The sequence below is a fragment of the Ipomoea nil genome, unplaced genomic scaffold (assembly GCF_001879475.1).
Source record: "Ipomoea nil cultivar Tokyo-kokei standard unplaced genomic scaffold, Asagao_1.1 scaffold1421, whole genome shotgun sequence".
Lineage (NCBI taxonomy): Eukaryota > Viridiplantae > Streptophyta > Magnoliopsida > Solanales > Convolvulaceae > Ipomoea > Ipomoea nil.
Window position 1 is genome coordinate 6,711,506 of NW_017617849.1, and position 18,454 is coordinate 6,729,959.

General features: G+C 37.7%; 4 protein-coding genes across 8 annotated transcripts; all 4 read right to left on the reverse strand.

Annotated features, from left to right (window-relative positions):
• Positions 1-1,744: 1,744 nt before the first annotated feature.
• LOC109188016 (DNA-directed RNA polymerases II and IV subunit 5A-like) lies at positions 1,745-3,893 on the reverse strand. 4 transcript variants are annotated; one of them, XM_019338478.1, is made up of 5 exons: positions 3,836-3,893; positions 3,438-3,645; positions 2,733-2,912; positions 2,183-2,296; positions 1,745-2,095 (listed from the first exon to the last, which is right to left on the reverse strand). In XM_019338478.1, exons 2-5 carry the CDS (start codon positions 3,636-3,638, stop codon positions 1,970-1,972), a joined length of 621 nt encoding a protein of 206 aa, XP_019194023.1. In that variant the 5' UTR covers positions 3,639-3,645; positions 3,836-3,893; the 3' UTR covers positions 1,745-1,969. The 4 variants fall into 4 exon arrangements, with proteins under 4 accessions (XP_019194023.1, XP_019194021.1, XP_019194022.1 ...); XM_019338476.1 differs by having other exon boundaries at positions 3,438-3,654; positions 3,836-3,890; XM_019338477.1 differs by lacking the exon at positions 3,836-3,893 and adding an exon at positions 3,746-3,826 and having other exon boundaries at positions 3,438-3,654.
• Positions 3,894-5,424: 1,531 nt separating this feature from the next.
• LOC109188013 (leukotriene A-4 hydrolase homolog) lies at positions 5,425-8,121 on the reverse strand. The gene is made up of 4 exons (XM_019338473.1): positions 7,014-8,121; positions 6,565-6,798; positions 6,152-6,478; positions 5,425-6,077 (listed from the first exon to the last, which is right to left on the reverse strand). Exons 1-4 carry the CDS (start codon positions 7,995-7,997, stop codon positions 5,793-5,795), a joined length of 1,830 nt encoding a protein of 609 aa, XP_019194018.1. The 5' UTR covers positions 7,998-8,121; the 3' UTR covers positions 5,425-5,792.
• A 195-nt stretch (positions 8,122-8,316) lies between these two features.
• LOC109188015 (histidine biosynthesis bifunctional protein hisIE, chloroplastic) lies at positions 8,317-11,010 on the reverse strand. Its single transcript, XM_019338475.1, has 6 exons — positions 10,854-11,010; positions 10,316-10,472; positions 9,493-9,738; positions 9,302-9,397; positions 9,047-9,192; positions 8,317-8,877 (listed from the first exon to the last, which is right to left on the reverse strand). Exons 2-6 carry the CDS (start codon positions 10,457-10,459, stop codon positions 8,679-8,681), a joined length of 831 nt encoding a protein of 276 aa, XP_019194020.1. The 5' UTR covers positions 10,460-10,472; positions 10,854-11,010; the 3' UTR covers positions 8,317-8,678.
• Positions 11,011-11,599: 589 nt separating this feature from the next.
• On the reverse strand, positions 11,600-17,842 carry LOC109188012 (small G protein signaling modulator 3-like). 2 transcript variants are annotated; one of them, XM_019338471.1, is made up of 17 exons: positions 17,458-17,838; positions 17,005-17,074; positions 16,286-16,837; positions 16,023-16,211; positions 15,806-15,919; positions 15,182-15,240; positions 14,580-14,646; positions 14,370-14,421; positions 14,166-14,258; positions 13,939-14,022; positions 13,479-13,848; positions 13,259-13,328; positions 13,062-13,142; positions 12,858-12,959; positions 12,432-12,568; positions 12,215-12,335; positions 11,600-12,050 (listed from the first exon to the last, which is right to left on the reverse strand). In XM_019338471.1, exons 1-17 carry the CDS (start codon positions 17,517-17,519, stop codon positions 11,934-11,936), a joined length of 2,340 nt encoding a protein of 779 aa, XP_019194016.1. In that variant the 5' UTR covers positions 17,520-17,838; the 3' UTR covers positions 11,600-11,933. The 2 variants fall into 2 exon arrangements, with proteins under 2 accessions (XP_019194016.1, XP_019194017.1); XM_019338472.1 differs by lacking the exons at positions 11,600-12,050; positions 12,215-12,335 and having other exon boundaries at positions 12,494-12,584; positions 17,458-17,842.
• Between the last annotated feature and the right edge of the window lie 612 nt (positions 17,843-18,454).

Sequence of the window (18,454 nt, forward strand, 5' to 3'; positions counted from 1 at the left end):
TATGACCAGAAGCACCATATCTCTTGTATACAATTTGATAGTGATTACAAATTTCTCGATCTAATCATCTAAATCTCTAGTCATTTCAAGAAAAAAAAAAGGGGGGGGGGGGGGGGGGGGGAATAATGGGACAACATTAATACTAATAATGAAGAGGTAGCTATAAATGCATATATGATTAGATAAATATGAATAACACTTGGAGGGCATAATTTGTACATTGTTAATAAAACATAAGAAAATAGAAAACATAATACACCATATTAAATATCATTAATCAAAGAAATTAAACAGTTAATACATACACAACATTCTTCCAAGGCGACTCAGCTGAAGGACCATAGAGGTTAGAGTGAGCAAAGGAGCCCCTCACTTTGAGAGAGGGCCGCTGATGAGACTCGATCCCTGGTCATTCTTCTAAAATTTTATCTCTATGACCAGTTGAGCTACTAAGCGGACATATACATACACAACATGACAACACAACTCGAACATACATTTTAACTTCTTTATTTATTTATTAATATTTATGAGTATATGAGTGAATTATTGATTAATGTTAATATTAATTGGTATGCTGGGTATCGTGTGGTTGAGTCTGAGAAGGGTTAAGAAGGTGGCCGAAAATGGCTGCTAAACCAATCCCCAGAGCCAGGCGATATGCCCTGACGAAAACAGCAAAGCCGAAGAGGAGGAAGCCGGCCAGGCCGACGGCGGCGCCGGCAACCCAGAGGTGAGTGTAACCGGGAAGGGTTAAAACGGCGTACATCCTGACAACGAAAGCAAGCGCCGCCACCGCCAGAACTAAGGAAAACAGCGACGTGTCGTGAAGTTTCCAGGAAGATGTCGCTTCTCTTCTGATGACGATGTAAGTGAACATCGACGCGATGCAACATAGAAGCGAAGAAACAAATGCCGCGGAGCCTGCTTCATATGTTAAATCAGGCGCCGCCGCCGCTGCCACCTCGCCGGCGGGATTATTGCCGTCGTCGATGCACCTTCCCGCGGTAAAACCACCTGCGAAGGTTAACGTTGCTAGCATAGTAACCGCGACCGTTTGTTTTCTACCGGCGGCCGCCTTTATCCTCTTGAACAACGTGTCGTTTTCCTGCGTGGAATTGTTGACGATGCAGATTTCCGCCATTTTTATCTAGCTTAATTAACTAGTAAACGCTGTGATTAAACTTGTCTTATATTAATTTGATGATGTTGGGTATATATATATATATACACACTATAATTCGATCCAGTATTTTAACGGATGCATATCAATGGTATAAAAGCTAGACTTTTCTTCCAAGGGATCTTAGAATCATAATCATGTTTACTTGTTCTTTTCCGACATATGGCCTAAGGTATCATATGTATAATTCATCCGTGCGAATTAATTACTCGCCACATCAGAAAGTAAAATTGAGAGACTAAAAGGTTCCTGTCTTAGTGCAAGTTAAGGTTCCAATTCCTTCTCCCAAAGGTTGAATCTCCAACCCCAATGGCTCCCTACACCCCAACTCGACTGAGTCACTGAGCATTTGGAAAAATGTAAATTACTATGACTCAATAGTTCAGCAGACATGACCAAATACCAGTGCTCACAAGAGATCTGCCCACTTTGGGCATAATTCTCACACTGCCAAGGTTCAAACTTTGGTCTTTTCTCCCAAATACTGTCTACTAGTACTAAAACCCCACTAGTTTGCAATTGTTAGGTCTGCTTCATGATCCCAAACAGTATGTTAAAAAATGAACAAAAAATTGAAATAGTCATCCATATTAGGGTTCTAATAACAAGTGCATGCTCGTGTGTGTATTTAACGTCCAGAACGCAAACTACCAAAAACACAAAAAAATGAAGGTTCTGTACTGAGCTTGGCCATAGCATCTGGCATTCAAATTACAGTCTCCATCCCTTTGAGCAAAACGTGTTAACTTGGACGAGAAGTCGAGAACTGCATATGCATCTATGAGTTTACACAACATATCGATAGGTAACATACTGCCCTGCAGTCTCACTTTGCCTGATAATTTTCACCACTTGCCCACGCTTTAGCCCATAATATCTCGCCACAGAGTCTGTCACCTGGATACGAGGTAGCTGTTCCGCCAGCCACAGTATATAAAAAGTGAGAGTGATGCAGAAGAAACTATAAAGAAATGTAAAATTATCACACAAAGAACTAACCTGTGTTTCTTTCACAGTGTATCGATCGAGTAAGGTCTTCTTTTCCTCGGTCGTAAGCAGCTTGTGCTTGGGAACAAGAACGTGCTTTGATATGTTGACCAATAATTCAGCCTCCTGCAAGATTGCAGCAATTAAAGATCAGTCTGGCTGGACTATACTACTTCACTGTGTTTCAGTCTTCTTGATCATACAGATTATTATGCCTATATTCAAGAATGGCCGCTTGAATTATAAAATAGAGGTTAGTGTAAAACATATTCACCAAATTCCCAAAAGAGATAGCTAACTTGTCTTCCATGGAATACAAGAATTTTGTTAAATAAAGCATCCATTTCAATCGAGATTCATGCAAACATTTCAATGAACTTTTCCTTCTTTCTTTTGTTTTGTGTACTGTGTAGTGTGGTGGGGTGGGGGGCATAAACACTCCCATCTTGTGTGGTTTACTCCAAATTCTTACCCTCATAGTTTCATATGTGCAGGAGACAATACAAAGAGATGATGAAAGAAATAAAATAATGCTCCAAGAGGTAGAGAGAGCAACAGTTACCAGGAAAACCTCAATGTAAAATCTTGAAGATATTTCAGCTACGCAAGTACGAGCAAATGGAGTCAAATGCTGTTGGACAACCAAGATTGCACTCAAAACATTCTCTGATTTCATGCGATCGGTAAATGTTTTCACTGTCTTAACACCAACCTTGCTCTCCTCCGGAAAGAACACAAATATCTGGATCACGAATTTCAATTACTATAAGCAAGAAAGAAAGAGACAAATACATAGGCAAGGGCAAGGCATTCTAAAACTATAATACAATTTTGAAATGAACTGACAAATCAGTCAAGAAAGCATATAAATCCTTGGGTTTGATGTCAATGACTCTTTTAACACAGAGATAATACAGATAAGGGGCAACCCTAATCGAGTTGATCAGATAGTTATTCATAACCACAAAGTTAAAGTTCCAAATTCAACTCACATAGTAGCTAATGACTTTCTTAGTGATAGGCTATGAACAATTTAGACTGATTTAGATTTTATGACCATTTGCCGGTTAGGATCAAGATCATATTCACCTTCGAGTAGGTGTTGTTTGCGGGCTTTTCAGGAAATCAAATTAAAGATAATACAATGATACAAAAACTACAAGTAACTTGAAGATACTTGTTCACCATTTTCACCAATCTGACTCGCATTAACTATCTGATTATAGACTGTTCTCCATTCAAACATAAACAAGTGAACAAAATATACCTGATCAGAGCCTCCATTGATCTTTGCCTTCTGAATTACGAGGTCCTCTCTTTTCATATGCTCACCATACTTCCCAATGAAGTCCTCTCTGCTCTGTTCTATCTCAAAATCGAGGACCAAGTAGCCCCTATCTCGCAGCATTTGCATCACAGTCTTGTGAGCTCTGAACAGCCTCGTAATCTCCTCGTCCGAAAGAGTCATCTTCGCGCTGCTTAATCTAACACGTTTCAACAACAAAAATTAGTTTTGTTTTCCATTATAAAATACGCGAAAAAAAAAAAAAAAAAAACTATTTCGTGAATATATACACAGACACATCTTCTTGCACATATAAAAATGAAAGGAGCTTTCGCCCTTTGTTCTGCGTGCATATAGCGATAGAGAGAACGGAGGCGTACCCGGAGAAAATGGCCGAAAGCAGAGGTTTGGCGCTGCGGAGGGAGAAGCGAGGTTTTAGCCGGTGGCCGAATTATATAGATTTCTTTCCAAAAGGTTAAATAGGGTTCTACACATTGCCACTCATGAGACTTATTCCTAATCATCATCATTATTCTTTTTAAATTTTAAGCTTTTGATCAGTTGAGCTGTCATACGAACTATATAAATTTTAACCGACATTATTTTTTTTAGTAATTATTACAATGAGTTAATTTTCAACTCTTTTCAAAATAGTCATCCCATTATAACATTTTTTCAAATTGGTTTCTTGACTTTTAATTGCACTCAAAGTGTTCCTCTGACTATTGAATTTTAAGTCAAAATGGTCATCCGTTAGCTTTGGTGTTAACCTGCCGTTAAAAAGAAAGGCAAAAGGGACAATTTATATTATTTGTTGTTTAGACATTTGACCAGCTCTTTTAAAAAAAAAAAAAAAAAAAAAAACTTGACCAACCGATTTCTTCCCATCAAAACAATTACCCCAAATCCCCAAATTAAACAATAAACCTATTTTCTCCTTCTTTCCAGCGAAACGATTCTGCCAAATTGCGACCAACACGAAAAAAAATAATAAACATGGCAGTTTTAAAAATGAAAAAATAGGTTTATTGTTACATGCTGGTCGCAATTTGACAGAATCATTTTGCTGAGAAGATGGAAAAAATATGTTTATTGTTTAATCCCGGGGATTTGGAGTAATTGTTTTGCTGGGAAGAAATCGGCAAGTTTTTTTTTTTTTTTTTTTTTAAAAAAAAAAAAAAAAGGCTGGTCAAAGGTCTAAACAACAAACAATATAAATTATCTCTTTTGCCCTTCATTTTAACACCCATTTAACACCAAAGCTAACCGTGGACAATTTTGATTTAAAATTCAATAGTTGGAGGACCACTTTGAGTGCAATTAAAAATCAAAGAACTAATTTGAAAAAAAAAAAAAATCGAATGACCATTTTAGAAATTAACTCTCATTACAATGCTCGCCTAATCCTTTTGGACATTATAAATGTTTACCCTCTAAATTTTGTGTCCATAATTCATATTATTTTAGTATTATTGACTTTGTTATAGTGGAGTATTGTTCATAATTGCTTTCTCAATCTACTAAAATATAAAGAGTCGATATTACCCCCACCAAGGCTAGAACCTATAATCTCTCATTTGAAAAAGAACCTATAATCTCTCATTTGAAAAAGTTCTGGGCAATAATTCTTAATTTAGGCAGACAATTATCTGTATAAGATAAATAACCACTCGTATATAAGTTATTTTACTGGTCCACTCTCTGGACGTTAAATTTATAAACACTCTCTGGACGTTAAATTTATAAACATTGTGATTACTGATAATTTTTGACATAGTAATAAATGTTTAAGTGAAAGATGAAATACAAAGCACAAGCCTTTTTTTTTTCTTGTCCAATATATAAAATTTGCTTCCCATTATTTGTATTTGTTGTTACAGCTTTTATTACAAGTGTTGAGTGCTATGCCCATAGAATTTAATCAATATTTGCATAAGAACTGTAACAACTGCCAGGAGAACGCCCAAAGTGCTGAACCTTGGAAGAATTTCATTGCCCATATAATTAGCTAGCAGACATGCCAAAGGTACAACCACCTGGATTTAAAAAAAAATTACAACTTGCAACCAACAATGTAGGTAGAATTACGCGAACAACCTCAACCAAATTGGTCACACTCAAACTGACAAAGTTTCAAATTCGATTCTCCAACCGTGAGAGCTATTTAATAGTCTTCTTGATTTGAGCTGATCAACTATGAAGAATGTGGAATACTACGATTGAAATGAAACTTTGGGCATCTGATCAAATTATGATTATGATGCAAACGTTTTCTGAATCCTCCCTCAAATACAGCCAGCCAGTATGGAGAGAACAAGTTTAGAAATGAGATGTCTGTCATACATGTTTGGCAAGAATGGCCTCAACCATTCCCTTTGCAATGGGGTGATAGCATCCACAGGCATCTGAAAATATCCTTCTAGCAACACCTTTCTCCTCTTCCTGTACAAGTGCAGTGTAGAGCGGGCGAAGGTACTTCATCCTCCCAACTTCCTTCAAAGTTTTTTCAACTTCGCTGTAGTAATCTCTGCACCTTGCTGAGATTGCCAGCTGAAGGAAAGCAACTCTCACCTCGTAATCTTTTGATTCTGAAAGCCTATAGCAACCATCTAAAGCTTTGATCTGAAAACAACATTCATGTAAAGCTCAATCCCGTAAAATAAATAAATAAATGATTGGTTTAAAAGTAGGCAAACCTGTGAAGCTTCAACAGATTTGGGTAGGCTCTTCAGGTAAAGCTCCCATTCCTGTCCCCGCCAATCACAAACTTCATCCTCCCTTGGAATCTTACCTAGATTGAATTCATTGGCCAGAGAAACAATCTTCGAGTAGATGTTGGAAACTAATTCCATGGCATCTGGAGGGAGGCCAGTACCCTCAGTCCACAGCTTCAGATCAATCTCATTCTCAATCCCAGGGATATTTTCTTTCAGGAAATCAAGAAACATATCAGTGTCAATAGACTGAAACTTGAAGGTGGCTATGTACTTCTTAAGAAAATCATCAAAAGCCGGTCTTCCAATCTGAGCATTTAAAATGGAATAACATTTTAGGTTCTTTCCCATCTCAATAATATGCTAAATACTCAAGAGGACAGCAATTTTCTTACTTGTCTCTCAATCCGCCATAAAAACTGGAAACCTTTATCATATGGGACTCGAGAATATACGTCATCCGGGTCAATCCCCGCCTGGTTCATTTTCAGTTTCGTGAATTCCAGGTTGCCCTTGAATCTTTCCATTTCATCAACAAGTCCCTTCCAGCCAAGTGCAATACTTAGTGCAGCTCTGTTCTCCCCTTGCACTGCCTCTACAATTCTCCGCTCTGCATACGTTGTCCAACCCTGGGAATCACAAGAATTCATTTTATCTATTTGGCTGTAAAGAAAGGAGATGAGTGAAACTAGATAATTCATAACATTCCATAGTCCTGCTGCAAAGGGAAAACAGAATTCACAGCAATTCCCAGGATAAGCATAGTTTATTGCTAAAGATCCTAACTTTCATGTATAAAAATGGGGAAAATATTAGGTTTATAAGTGTAAGAATCGAAGAGTACCTCGTTCAACCAAAAGTGGTTATTATTTTTGTTAGTGATCAAATTTCCAGTCCAGCTATGAGCGAGCTCATGAGCTACCACCTGAGCTCCACTGGCATCGCCTTTGATCACAGTGGGTGTAAGGAAGACCATCCTAGGGTTCTCCATTCCTCCATAGGGGAAACTTGGAGGCAAAACCAATAAATCAAATCTTTCCCATTCATAAGGTCCAAAAAGGGCCTCTCCAACCTTGATCATCTCCTCTGTTTCTGCAAATTCCTTGGCGGCAGCATCCAACACCGTAGGGGCAGCTTCTGAATAGACTCTCGTCCGTGGCCCCACCTCCCGGAACCCTAGTTCCCCAATTGCGAAGGCAAATAGATAAGGAGGAATCGGCTGTTCCATCACGAATTCCTCCACGACCCGGTGATCTCCGCACCATTTTGCATCCTCACACACTCCGTGAGCTTCGGCCGGCAGCGGGGGCCGCCTTCCCACGTGCTTGGCGGACATCACCGCCGACAGCTGGCTTGGGAGGTTCAGTTTCGCCGAGTATTTGATTCTGGCGGCCGGGGTGTCCTGGCAGGGGAAAATGGACCTGGCGTGGATGGACTGACATTGGGTGTAAACAAACGGGTGGGTTTTGTTAAAAGTTTGCGGCGGCGAAAGCCACTGGAGAGCTGAGCTAGAGGGGCTCGTTTTCGAGAGCACCAACACCTGAGCTTGGCCCGAAAGTGAGACGGTGACTGATTGCCCGATCACTGGGTCCGGCAGGGACGGAGAAAGGGAGAAGGGGAGCGGCGAAAGTGAAACTGGGTCGAGAACGGCGGAGATGGAGAGGGAACGGGTGTCAAGAGTGAGGTCGCCGGAATAAGGGGCGGCGAGGGAGAGGAGAGTCGCAGCAGAGATAGTTGAGGACGGGAAATCAAAGTAGAGAGTAAGGGAGATATGGACAGTGAAGGGATGAGCAGAGTCCGTGAAAGAATGGGGATCAACGGGCGCCATGACTTCGGTTTTGCAAGGACTTCTACACAAAACTGGATTTTTGGAGTAGCGAAGAAGACGATTGCTTTTTTCTAAAATTTACCGTCTTGGAGGGTCAAGACCGCAGATGCATAAATATATGAGATTTGAGAATAATTGACACTTCCTCAAAAAAAAAAAAAAAAAAAATATTTGACACGTAAATTAATGAATCAATCAAGCCTTTAAAAGATGCCATCAATCCCAATTAAAAAGTCTGAGAATTTTTGCAGAGTAAGAAAGAAAGATGCCTGACACTAATTTAGTGAAAGAGTGAAGAAGAAAAGGAGAATGAAGAAGGTAAAGAAGGTGCACTTATTGAGGAATCCATTGATATATCAATATATTACAGTTTTAGAGATAAAATGCCCCCTTTTCCATCTTTTATTCTTGCTTATGAACTAATCAAGTAACCAGTCAAGCCTTTAAAAACAAAAACAAACACGAGCAGCTCAGTTCGTTCCCGGTAAAAGATTGTGGCCAAGGACAAGACAAGCCTTTAAAAAATGTATGGATACAGGAACGCAGAAATATCTGGAGATTTGAGAATATTAGTGGAGAAAGATGTCTGGAACTGATGTAGAATAAAGGTAAAGGAGGTGCACTCTTTTAAGGAATCCAACAAACAAACTAGTGAACCCAGGTAGCTTTGCCAATGGCCTACTAGGATTTTCGGCTTTTCTTTTCTTCAATTCCTGACTGTGAAAACCTCTGCCTAAGTACTTGGAGAACTTCTTCAATTTTCACTCCTCTATTAGCCAGCAGAACCATGGCATGATAAAGCACATCTGCTGCCTCTGATGCAGTGCGAGATTTGTCCTCATTTTCCTCCAACGTTCGGCATAGCTCATCAGCCTCCTCCCTGCACGAAATGATGCATAATTGCATACACGAGAATGTATCAGATGTGGATTATCTGGCGGCTAACTGTTTACTACTAGTGAATATATCTAGCTAAATATTTTATCACGTAGGCATTTACTCAAGACATTAAATAAATCACAATTAACAAGTGTAGTAAAGCACATTACCGAATTTTTGAGCAAAGTAACTTATCATCAAGCAATAATCGCTTTGTCCACGAGGGTTTTCCATTTGTTGGTATTTCATCTTTTCTTTGATGGATTGTAGATTCTAATGAGTACAAAGTTGTGAGTGCCAACTTACTCTCTTCCACCTACCACAAATAAGAACATGTTTTTGAGCATCTCCAGGATGAAGAGAAAACTGCCAACAGATGATGAGACCCAAGTTGAGGATAAAGCAGTGTATGGTGAAGACAGAACCTGTGTATTGTTCAAGGCATCATAAACTGATGTATAATAACAAGTCTCTGAGCCCGTGTGGCAAGTTGGTCCGTCAGGTTTCCCTAGATATATAATCTGAAGAAAGTTCTTACTAGGTCATGCTGATGAAGAAGAAGAAGAAGAAGTCAAGATGGAGAATTCACTGCCAATAAAGAATTTTCTGAACTTACAGAGTCACGATCACAATCGAGAAAGATATCGCAGACATTGATGAAGTTCATAGAAGTCTCTCCCTTAGTCCACAAAGCAGACCGTGACCGGCTATAGAATGTAGCTTTTTTAGACGAAATGGTCGTTAAAAGAGCATCCCTGTTGGCAAAGCCTTGCATTAGAACAGCTCCGGTGTCAATATTTTGAGCTATTGCCACTGCCAAACCTTTGTCGTCCCATTTGATACCATCTAGTAATAGACCAACCTAGAATGCCCACATCACACTTTCAGCCATGTAAAGGAAAGGGAACATGATATTGAAGGGTGAACTTGCTAGTATTTCAATTATACCGAAACAAAGATATTTAGGAAGCAACTAGCCAAACAGAATTATTAATGAGCAAAATATGCATATTTAGGAAGCAACTAGCCAATTACATCAGTTTCCAGCTAACATCAGCAAAGTGCAGCTCTTGCCACAACAGATAACAGCTCCTCTCATCCACAATGATAGATAGACTTACATGTGGAGTCCAGATGTGGCCCAAATAATTAGAAAAGTTATTGAGCATTCATGGACACTTCAAGAGACTTTAAATGATTAATAAGGACTCCACCCATCACATTTAATTACCAATCCTGTTTTTTAACTGGCGTTACAGCACTCCAATATGCAGACCATAGACAAATCACAAATGACAGTGTCTCATAATCATGTACAAGAAGTGATGAAGATCAATCACATATAAGTAGATTTTTTGCCCATTAGATGGCACTTGTATACACTTTTTAAACAATTAAAAAAAACAATCTTAGATACGCAACAAGTGGGATGGGAATACCTTTGTTTGAAGATCTTGATCAGACTTCTTGATGCATGAAAGCACATTGTGCTGCCTGTTGCTCTGCCAGCCACTAGAATAAAAAAGATTGCATCTTGATGCAACTTTACCGGGCCTAAAGCAACAAGAATGTGGAAGTGCCATTATTGTTTCGGTCCTGGAAATTCTATCCAGGTCAGCCTCAAGTAGAGAACCGCATAATTTACCATCATTAACACGGCAACAAGAATATAGCATGACAGATAACAATCTTAAAAAGCTTAAATAAAGATATACTATAGTCATCAAACATTTCCCAGCAAAAAGTGCAATAATTCAAAAGATTTCTGCTTTCCTGATACAATTGGGGAAACTATTTCCAGTCTCAGATAAATTCAACAAATTGTTCGGATTACTATATACCAATCATATAAAACCAGTAAATCGCCTTCTCCATATCACTTAAAGCATGCAATTAAACTGACTACAATAAGCAAAACAAAATGCATAGTCACCAACCGTGAATACAAACGGGCATATACATTCAGAGAAGGCTGACCTTGTGAATCGGAAGAGAAGCGGAGAGGTCAGAGGCGATGGAAGTTGAGCTGCACTGCAACCCTAGCTCACCGGTTAGTTCTTTTTAGATGGTGGATAGTGACTTCATAGTTAAACGGATGAATATCAGAACCAAGAAAATGAAAATGTGTACTGCGCATATCCTGGCGGAACAAAAAGCAAAGGGATTCTCCTATTGTATGGCCCTGTTTGGTTAAAATAATAATAATTTATTTTTGAAATGCACCAATTTGATTCAACTTTTTAAGAAAAGTAAATAAGTTATTGGTTTTTAACCTTTTTTTTTTTTAATATTATTAATTATTTTTATTTAATTAAGTTTGTGAGTACTATTGACTTTATTATATTTTATTTAATTAACTTAATTTTACTTATATAAATCTTTAAAATAGTGATTGTGATTTTTATATTATTAAAAAAAAATGTTTCCCAACATTTTTTTGTTTACAAATTACTATTAAAAATAATATTTTTGTAATCTTTTAATTGTACCCAACTTTTGTAAGTAATAGAAGAATAAAAAATAAAAAAAAGTGACTAGCAAAAAGTGCTATTTCTCATGTAATTCAAAGACTAAAGGTATTATTTTCTCAATAAAAAATTACAAAATGTAAGTTACAAATAAATAAAAATATATGAGGACAATATCAACGTTGATGGAATAAGTTAACTTGATAATTAAAGATTCTAAATTTGACTTTTCGAGACACCAAAGGCCGCCGGTTGTTTTTTTTTAAATAAAAAATATATTATTCATCCATTGTTTATTTGTCACATCTTACAAGAATAATACACTTCTAAAAGAGAGAACTCAATAATTGAAGCAGTGCTTATACAAATGGGAACCAAAACCAACTTTTCATTTCCCCTCTGTTGACCCATATATCTTCTCTAAATCCCCAGATGAAATGGCAGTGAGGGGGGAATGACACACAGGAAAAAACAAGATTCATCTGCTTAATCAATGGTTAAGGTGAATCTCAGTTTTCATCAAATTCCTCTGAAAAAACAAAACAAAACAAAACAAAACAAAACATTCTGGCATCATTATGTCCACCTTTTACACCTTCTCTTGTACAGGACTTGCCTCTGCATTCTCCTCTTCCTCAGTTCTTGGGCTCTGGTCCTGCCTTTCTTGTTTATCATCACTTTTCACATCTGCAGAACCGGGACTTCCCTGTTGAACCAAGATCTAGTTAGTTGCCTAAATCCCGGGGACTCGGGGAGAAAACCCACAAAATGCATGCATATATAGGTTATTGTAATCACAACCACTGATGCATACTGTAACAAACGTTGTATTGATCGATCCATTGAAGCAGAACATGCTTAATAACTGACCTTGTTCCTGTCACGCCATCCGAGTCCAAATGGTCTAGATAGCAAACTGACTCTTCTAGGCTGAAATTCTTGCGCGGATTCTTGATTAGTTTGTGCACCAGGAGAACCGAGGTTTGTGGTTCTATCAAGGTACGTGCCAAAGAATTGGAACTACATTAAATTCTATTCGTCTAAATATGGCAGAAGATAATATTGATTCTTTACTATCAGAGCATACCGTGGGGAGGGTTGTGGGGAGGATTGTGCTCGGCTTTGTCCAGTTTGGTACTGCAAAGTCGCCTCCAATATTGATTCTGCCATAACCGCTCGTTTTTCCATCTCAGCTAGTGAACCCATGGCTTCTTCATACTTATCCTACAAAGTTGTTGCACTGGTTCGTAAACAATGCAGTACATAGATCATTTCCCAGTATAATATCTAATAGTTCGATGATTTTAGTCGAAAACTTTCAATAATTAGGAAAAACATTACATAGATAGTGTTACTAACTTTTGGTGCTAAATTATAATCATCTTACTAACTTTAGTGTTAACAAATATATTTGCAAATTACATAGATAGAAGCAAACATGCTATACCAGTCGTAGAAATGCCTTGGCGAATCAAAGAAAATGGTTTATGACATTTTAAAGAGGAAATAAAACCTGAAGCATTTGAACAGCGTATCTTTGAGCAGCTGCATCTTGTTCAGCAAATCTCCGAGCATCTTCTGTCTCCTTCTGTTCTTGTTCGACCCTCATCAATACCTGAGAAAATTAGCGTGGAAACCAACAAATTAAAAGGTCAAATAACGGAAGGAAGAAAATCCCCAGCTATGTTGCATTTAACAGAAGTAAAAGAATTCTCACCTGAAGCATGGCATTCTCTTCTTCTTGTTTATGAGCAAGAGCCTGCTTGAGCTCTGCAACATCATGCTCTAATTGCTCGGCCTGAAGCCATAGAAAGATAGTAATCGTGTTTCATTTAACCAGAGAGTAAGAAGTCAAAGATTTATGTTTTTTTATAAAAAATAATAATAATAATAATAATAATAATAATGACTTACCCTTGCACTCAATTGTCGCCGGTTATCCTGCTTTACCATCTCCATTAATGCTGTTTCCAATTCCTCACCTCTGTACTCAGAAAAGACCAATTTGAACATCATGGTTTATAATGTCGCTTACATTGTTGGTTTGGTTTACATAAAGTAATTCAGGTAAGGGCTCTCTCTATAGTTTAAGCCAGAATCTATAGTCAAATTAGAGAGTATATGATAACTTTACCTGAGTTCAGCAGATCTTTTTTCCTCGAGCAACTTGCTTAACTCAACCTTTAGCCACTTTACCTGCTCTTCAAGATCAGTTCCAGAATTTTTCGTGTTCCCATTCATGCTCACGTATGCTTCATCCACATTAGCCGGTACTAGATCCTGAGAATCCCTCCAGCCTTTTATCCCTTTAGATCTCTCTTCCAATGCAGCCTTAACGGTTGACCGATATTTACTTCTTAGTTCTTGCAATCTGGCTTCCTTGACATTTTGATAGCCCATGCAGGCCGTCAAAACAAGTTGACTGCTATCAAATGTGGAGCCAGCAAGCGACTGTAGCAGAGTGACTGCATCTCCTGCATCCTTTGTCGTCACCAAGGCAGGTCCTTTACAAGATTCAACAAATATAAGTTCTCGCTTCAAAGCAACCCAAAAGGGAAAGTGAAGTAATTGATGCTTATGAACTGAAATATTACCATATAAATCCATTAAAGCCAGTGCAGTTCGAAATAGCATTACTCGATTCCCTTCAAACAAAAGCACATCCCATACTCTAAGAACTGCAAGCCATTAAGAACTAATCAGATATAGCTAATTATGACTTACGAGTAAGATAAGCCAACAGCAAATGAAAAGAATCAGAGAACTGAAAAATAATATATGTATATGTAGATATATAGCATGACAAGATAAAGATCATGACCACTTTCCCAAGGAAGTACGTTCATAAATATGGAGAGGAACCATGGTCCAGTGATCCATTGTATTTGCACTCCCAGGTAATCTAGATGATTAACTGCAACAGAGTAAAGATCCAAGAAACCAGGAAATATGATTAGCAATAAAAATAGGTAGAAATCTGGACACTTGGACGGGTTGTAGAAACAAGGGACAAAAAAAGACGAACCTAACTTTGGGAATTTCTCACGCACCAATTCCTCAAGAACACGTTGGTCAACCTGACCAAGCAAAAAGGAAAAAAGTAAAACATCTGCTGTCTATTTATATTTTTTTGTCACCCACTTCATTTAAATATGAAAGAGGAACGTAAAGGACTAAAGGGTTGTATAGTAACTAGTAACTAATTTGCATGCATAAACCAAGACTTGAATTTTACCTGAGACTCTATCATCTCTTCTGAGTAATAGCCATCAAAACAGTCATCTAGAATGCCAATCAAAGTCCTGAAAGTTCAATTTACGTTTAGACCACATTAAAACAAACTGAGCTAAGCCTGAGATAGTGCTTTTTGCTATATAAAGTATTGTTCAAATACTGATAAAAATGATATTCCATGAAATGAAGAAAAAAAAAAACACAATTTTTTCCTTTGCAGGACTAAAGTAATCCTCACTCTTAACAAGGTTAGAGTTTGGGTGGCCTCTAGTTTGCAAAGTTACACATGAAGTACTTCATGTGGTTTTCCAAATAAAGAAGAAATATAATGCTTACTTGTTCTTCCAAAGTTACCCATGGAGACCTAATAAAATACAAATCTCAAACTTTTTTATAAATAAATAAAGATTGCTCATTATGCTTGGCAAGTCACATGAAAAAAAAAAAAAAAAAACACACACACACACACACACACACACAATTTATATTAGGAGCAATACAGTCTACAGAAAAATTATTTTTCATGGTATTATGTAAGGAGTAATTTCTTTTTTTGCAACTATTCAAATTAAAGATAAGATGGCAATCAAATCTGAAACTCACCAAAATGCATTTTCCTCGGGCATTAGGAGCAAAAGTAGACCAGCAAAGAAGTTCATGGCCTGCATTGAGGAAAGCAGGATAAGTAGATAAAAATTAAAATGTAGTGAAGTTTGGATACCATAACTACACTTAGATCAAGACCCTTCACTTTGAATATAAATCTCCAAGACATAAGTAGGAGTCTAAAATGGGGAATTACAAATAAGTACCTTCTCAACTATGACTCTTCTCTTTATGAAACACTCCAGGACTCTTTTGCAAGTGTATCACATCTAAATATACTATCTTACTTCCAAAATTTCTAATCAAGTGTGCAAGAGAGATTTATAATTTCATAGAGTATGAAAAGAAAATAATGCAGGACCACTAACACCATACATAGAGTATGAAACAGTAACTCAATTTTTTAATGCCATATTATTTTTAGTATGATTATTACTCCGTATTTTTGTACATCATGGAGGATGAGATTGAAGCCCATGCATACTAAATATATTCGGTTGAGATTAGGCATTTACTCTTAGCTTCCTTCCTTAGATAATCTATTCACCTCTATAGCAGCCTTCATCAGTAACTAGCAAACAAAAGGGAGAAGGAAGGCAGATAACCTTTTTGTTGATGTACCTGACAGTAGCCAACAGAAGGGTTGTGCCGAGCATATGCAATCAGTAAACGCCTCAAGGCATTTCTTCCATTCTTGTCGAGAGCAGGATGGCCAGGAAATGTTCGGGGCAAATCCTGATTGTGAGGTGAAGATAAAGGATCAGAAATCAGATTAGCATTAATGCAGCAGAAAGATAGACAATAGAATGTACTGAATATATGATGCAATTATACTGACCTTATCAATCTGTGCTTTCCACTTCTCGACTGCACATTCATCTGCACTTAACTCCTTTGTACTGTCTGTCTCCTCTAATTCCATGCTTCTATGATCAGAATTATTGCCAGATTTAGTTTCTCTTGAAAGCAAATCTTGATAATAATTTTCCACTCGACGTGCTCTGACACCAACAAAAGCTTGCCAAAGCTGTAATTGCAATTTCAAAGACTAGATCAATGAAGCATATGTATAATAAAGAAGGTAAAGGAGAATATATCTACCTCTCCTCTGAGAGCCATTGGCACCCCGCCTTGAACAAGACACTCCAATTCTTCTTTCCAAGGAGGTAAAGACTTTGGAGATGAAACATCCTGGGCAGGACTCTCATTCAAAGGCACATCGTGTAACGAATCTGATCTCTCCAAATCATAATACTCATCCTCCGAGTCCTCTCCTTTTGTGCGTTTAGCTTCTTCAGTAGGAGTACTAGAATCTTGCTCTCTTTTCACTGCACCATCCTTGTTTTTGACACGCGTGTTCATCATATCTTCAATGGCTCGAAGTGATGGCCTTATATCAGACCATATCTGGACTTGATGAATTTTATCATTGGCTGATGTTGGCAACTCTTTAATCTCTGTAGTGTTTTCAGCAAGACCATCACAGACTTCAGCTCCATTCTGAGAACTGGAACCCAGTTCCCGGTTGATTGGCTCATCAGGCAGGTCTTTGAAATTGTTAACTGCAGATGATCCATTTATGGGAAATTGAGTGGATTCTGCTAGCCGTTCCAGAAAGTCTTTCCACCTATCAGACCTCTCCTCCTCCTCTTCCTAAGAGCATTATCAAACCAGCAATGAGGAGACAAACACAGTTTTTTTTTTTTTTTACCAGAGTAGTACTTCAATGTGCATTAAAAAAAAAACATTTACTTTCATGATTTAATCTGTCCATCTTTTTATACTCTTTAAATGGAGAAATAGGAAAAAGAGCTTAAAACCTTGTAGATATTAGCATATTCACGATATCTCTGTACATGCTGAGGCCTTACTGCAAACCCGTAAGCATCTCTGTACACATTAACCTTTATCAGTAAAGCGAGAGAATAAATAATCAAAATGAAAACTTTTGTCCAAAGATTCGTCTTTTCAAGCAGAAAACCCAAGAAAATAAGTGTCGGTGCAAGTGCAAGTCAGTAAAACCTCCCTCACAGCCAGTTTACCACAAGTTGAACCAATACATATTTGGAAAAGTTAAGGAAAGTAAACAAGAAAGAAACTTTAAAGCAAAATCATTAACTAATATGTAAGAAAGGAAAGAAAAATCTACCTTTTCCATAGCATTTAGTTCTCTAGTGTAAAATCTAGACGCTCAGGAATCAAGGATCCAAAAGAGGGAAAGTAATGGGAGAACAAAGTAGAAATTGCAGGTGGAGTGGATATTGATATAGTACCTGTTCTGATCAAAGGAAATGAGCTGAGGGGTCGCCGCTGAAACTGAATCTTTGGGCTTCATTGTCGGAGCACAGTCGGAATCCAGCAAACAACAGTGTAAAGATAAGGATTTCCGACTTTTTACTGTATTTTTCAATACATCCCTATATATTTTCCGACATAAAACATGGTCGCTGGTTTGAGTTAGACCTAAAGACGAAAATGGAGCGACTTAAGTGTGAAGTTGTAAAGATTATTTTCTTTCGTTTTCACCCTCACCCTGTGTAACCAGTGACTGCTACACTCGATCAGGAAGAAGATGGACTGTCGGGGCCACGGGGGACCCAAATCAGAATGCCAAAATTACCTGACACGCCTGGCCTGCCTTTACAATAATAATACGGAGTAACTTTTTATTTTTTAAAAGTTGAATTTTAACCTTATGACTTGTGAGAATCCAACCGCATCTTGTTAAAGCAACCTCAAGGATGCTCTTAAAAGCATATGCATCAATTGTGGAGTTTTGGGGATAATGTAAGAGTGATTTAGGAAAGATAATGTGAGATGGAAGAGAAAAAAAAATAACAAAATTGAAATTGAAAAAAAAAAAATTAATAAAAAATCGAAGCGTCAGGCGCGCTGATAGCGCACCCGTGTAGCTATTGGGTGTGCGCAAATACGCACAGCTAGTGTTGCTTTTTTTTTTTTTTTTTTTTTCTGACATTATTTTGATATTCGCAAGACAAATCTTTTCTAAAATAACCCCACCCCACATTTGTTATTAACCCACCCAAGAGAATTCATCTGACAATAACTCTATAACAACCATTATAGTGGATGCTCTAATAACTATAGTTTGTTTGAAGATTTTGATGTGTCAACTAAGAAAGTGAAAACAAAGAAAATAAAAGCTAGCAAAAAAGATTTAAAAAAAAAGTTAATATTACACGCCCATCATGGCACATGCTATGCATGCGCTTACTGGGCGCGATTATTGACTTTGTTTTCTCTCTTTTT

Bases quoted from the DNA above. Each gene is read 5' to 3' on its own strand.
- LOC109188016 (XM_019338478.1), bottom strand. From the start codon at position 3,638: ATGACTCTTTCGGACGAGGAGATTACGAGGCTGTTCAGAGCTCACAAG. The intron at 2,913-3,437 runs GTATATTTTGTT...TTCGTGATCCAG, and splicing joins TCAATGGAGGCTCTGATCAG to ATATTTGTGTTCTTTCCGGA. The intron at 2,096-2,182 runs GTTAGTTCTTTG...CTGGCGGAACAG, and splicing joins ACACTGTGAAAGAAACACAG to CTACCTCGTATCCAGGTGAC.
- LOC109188013 (XM_019338473.1), bottom strand. From the start codon at position 7,997: ATGGCGCCCGTTGATCCCCATTCTTTCACGGACTCTGCTCATCCCTTC. The intron at 6,479-6,564 runs GTAAGAAAATTG...TTAAATGCTCAG, and splicing joins TATGGCGGATTGAGAGACAA to ATTGGAAGACCGGCTTTTGA. The intron at 6,078-6,151 runs GTTTGCCTACTT...TGTTGTTTTCAG, and splicing joins AATCTGTTGAAGCTTCACAG to ATCAAAGCTTTAGATGGTTG.
- LOC109188015 (XM_019338475.1), bottom strand. From the start codon at position 10,459: ATGGCACTTCCACATTCTTGTTGCTTTAGGCCCGGTAAAGTTGCATCA. The intron at 9,739-10,315 runs GTATTCCCATCC...TGGGCATTCTAG, and splicing joins ATCAAGATCTTCAAACAAAG to GTTGGTCTATTACTAGATGG. The intron at 9,398-9,492 runs GTAAGTTCAGAA...AACTTTCTTCAG, and splicing joins TCGATTGTGATCGTGACTCT to ATTATATATCTAGGGAAACC.
- LOC109188012 (XM_019338471.1), bottom strand. From the start codon at position 17,519: ATGAAGCCCAAAGATTCAGTTTCAGCGGCGACCCCTCAGCTCATTTCC. The intron at 15,241-15,805 runs GTACATCAACAA...TCCTCAATGCAG, and splicing joins CTTCTGTTGGCTACTGTCAG to GCCATGAACTTCTTTGCTGG. The intron at 14,023-14,165 runs GTCATGATCTTT...AATGGCTTGCAG, and splicing joins CGTACTTCCTTGGGAAAGTG to TTCTTAGAGTATGGGATGTG.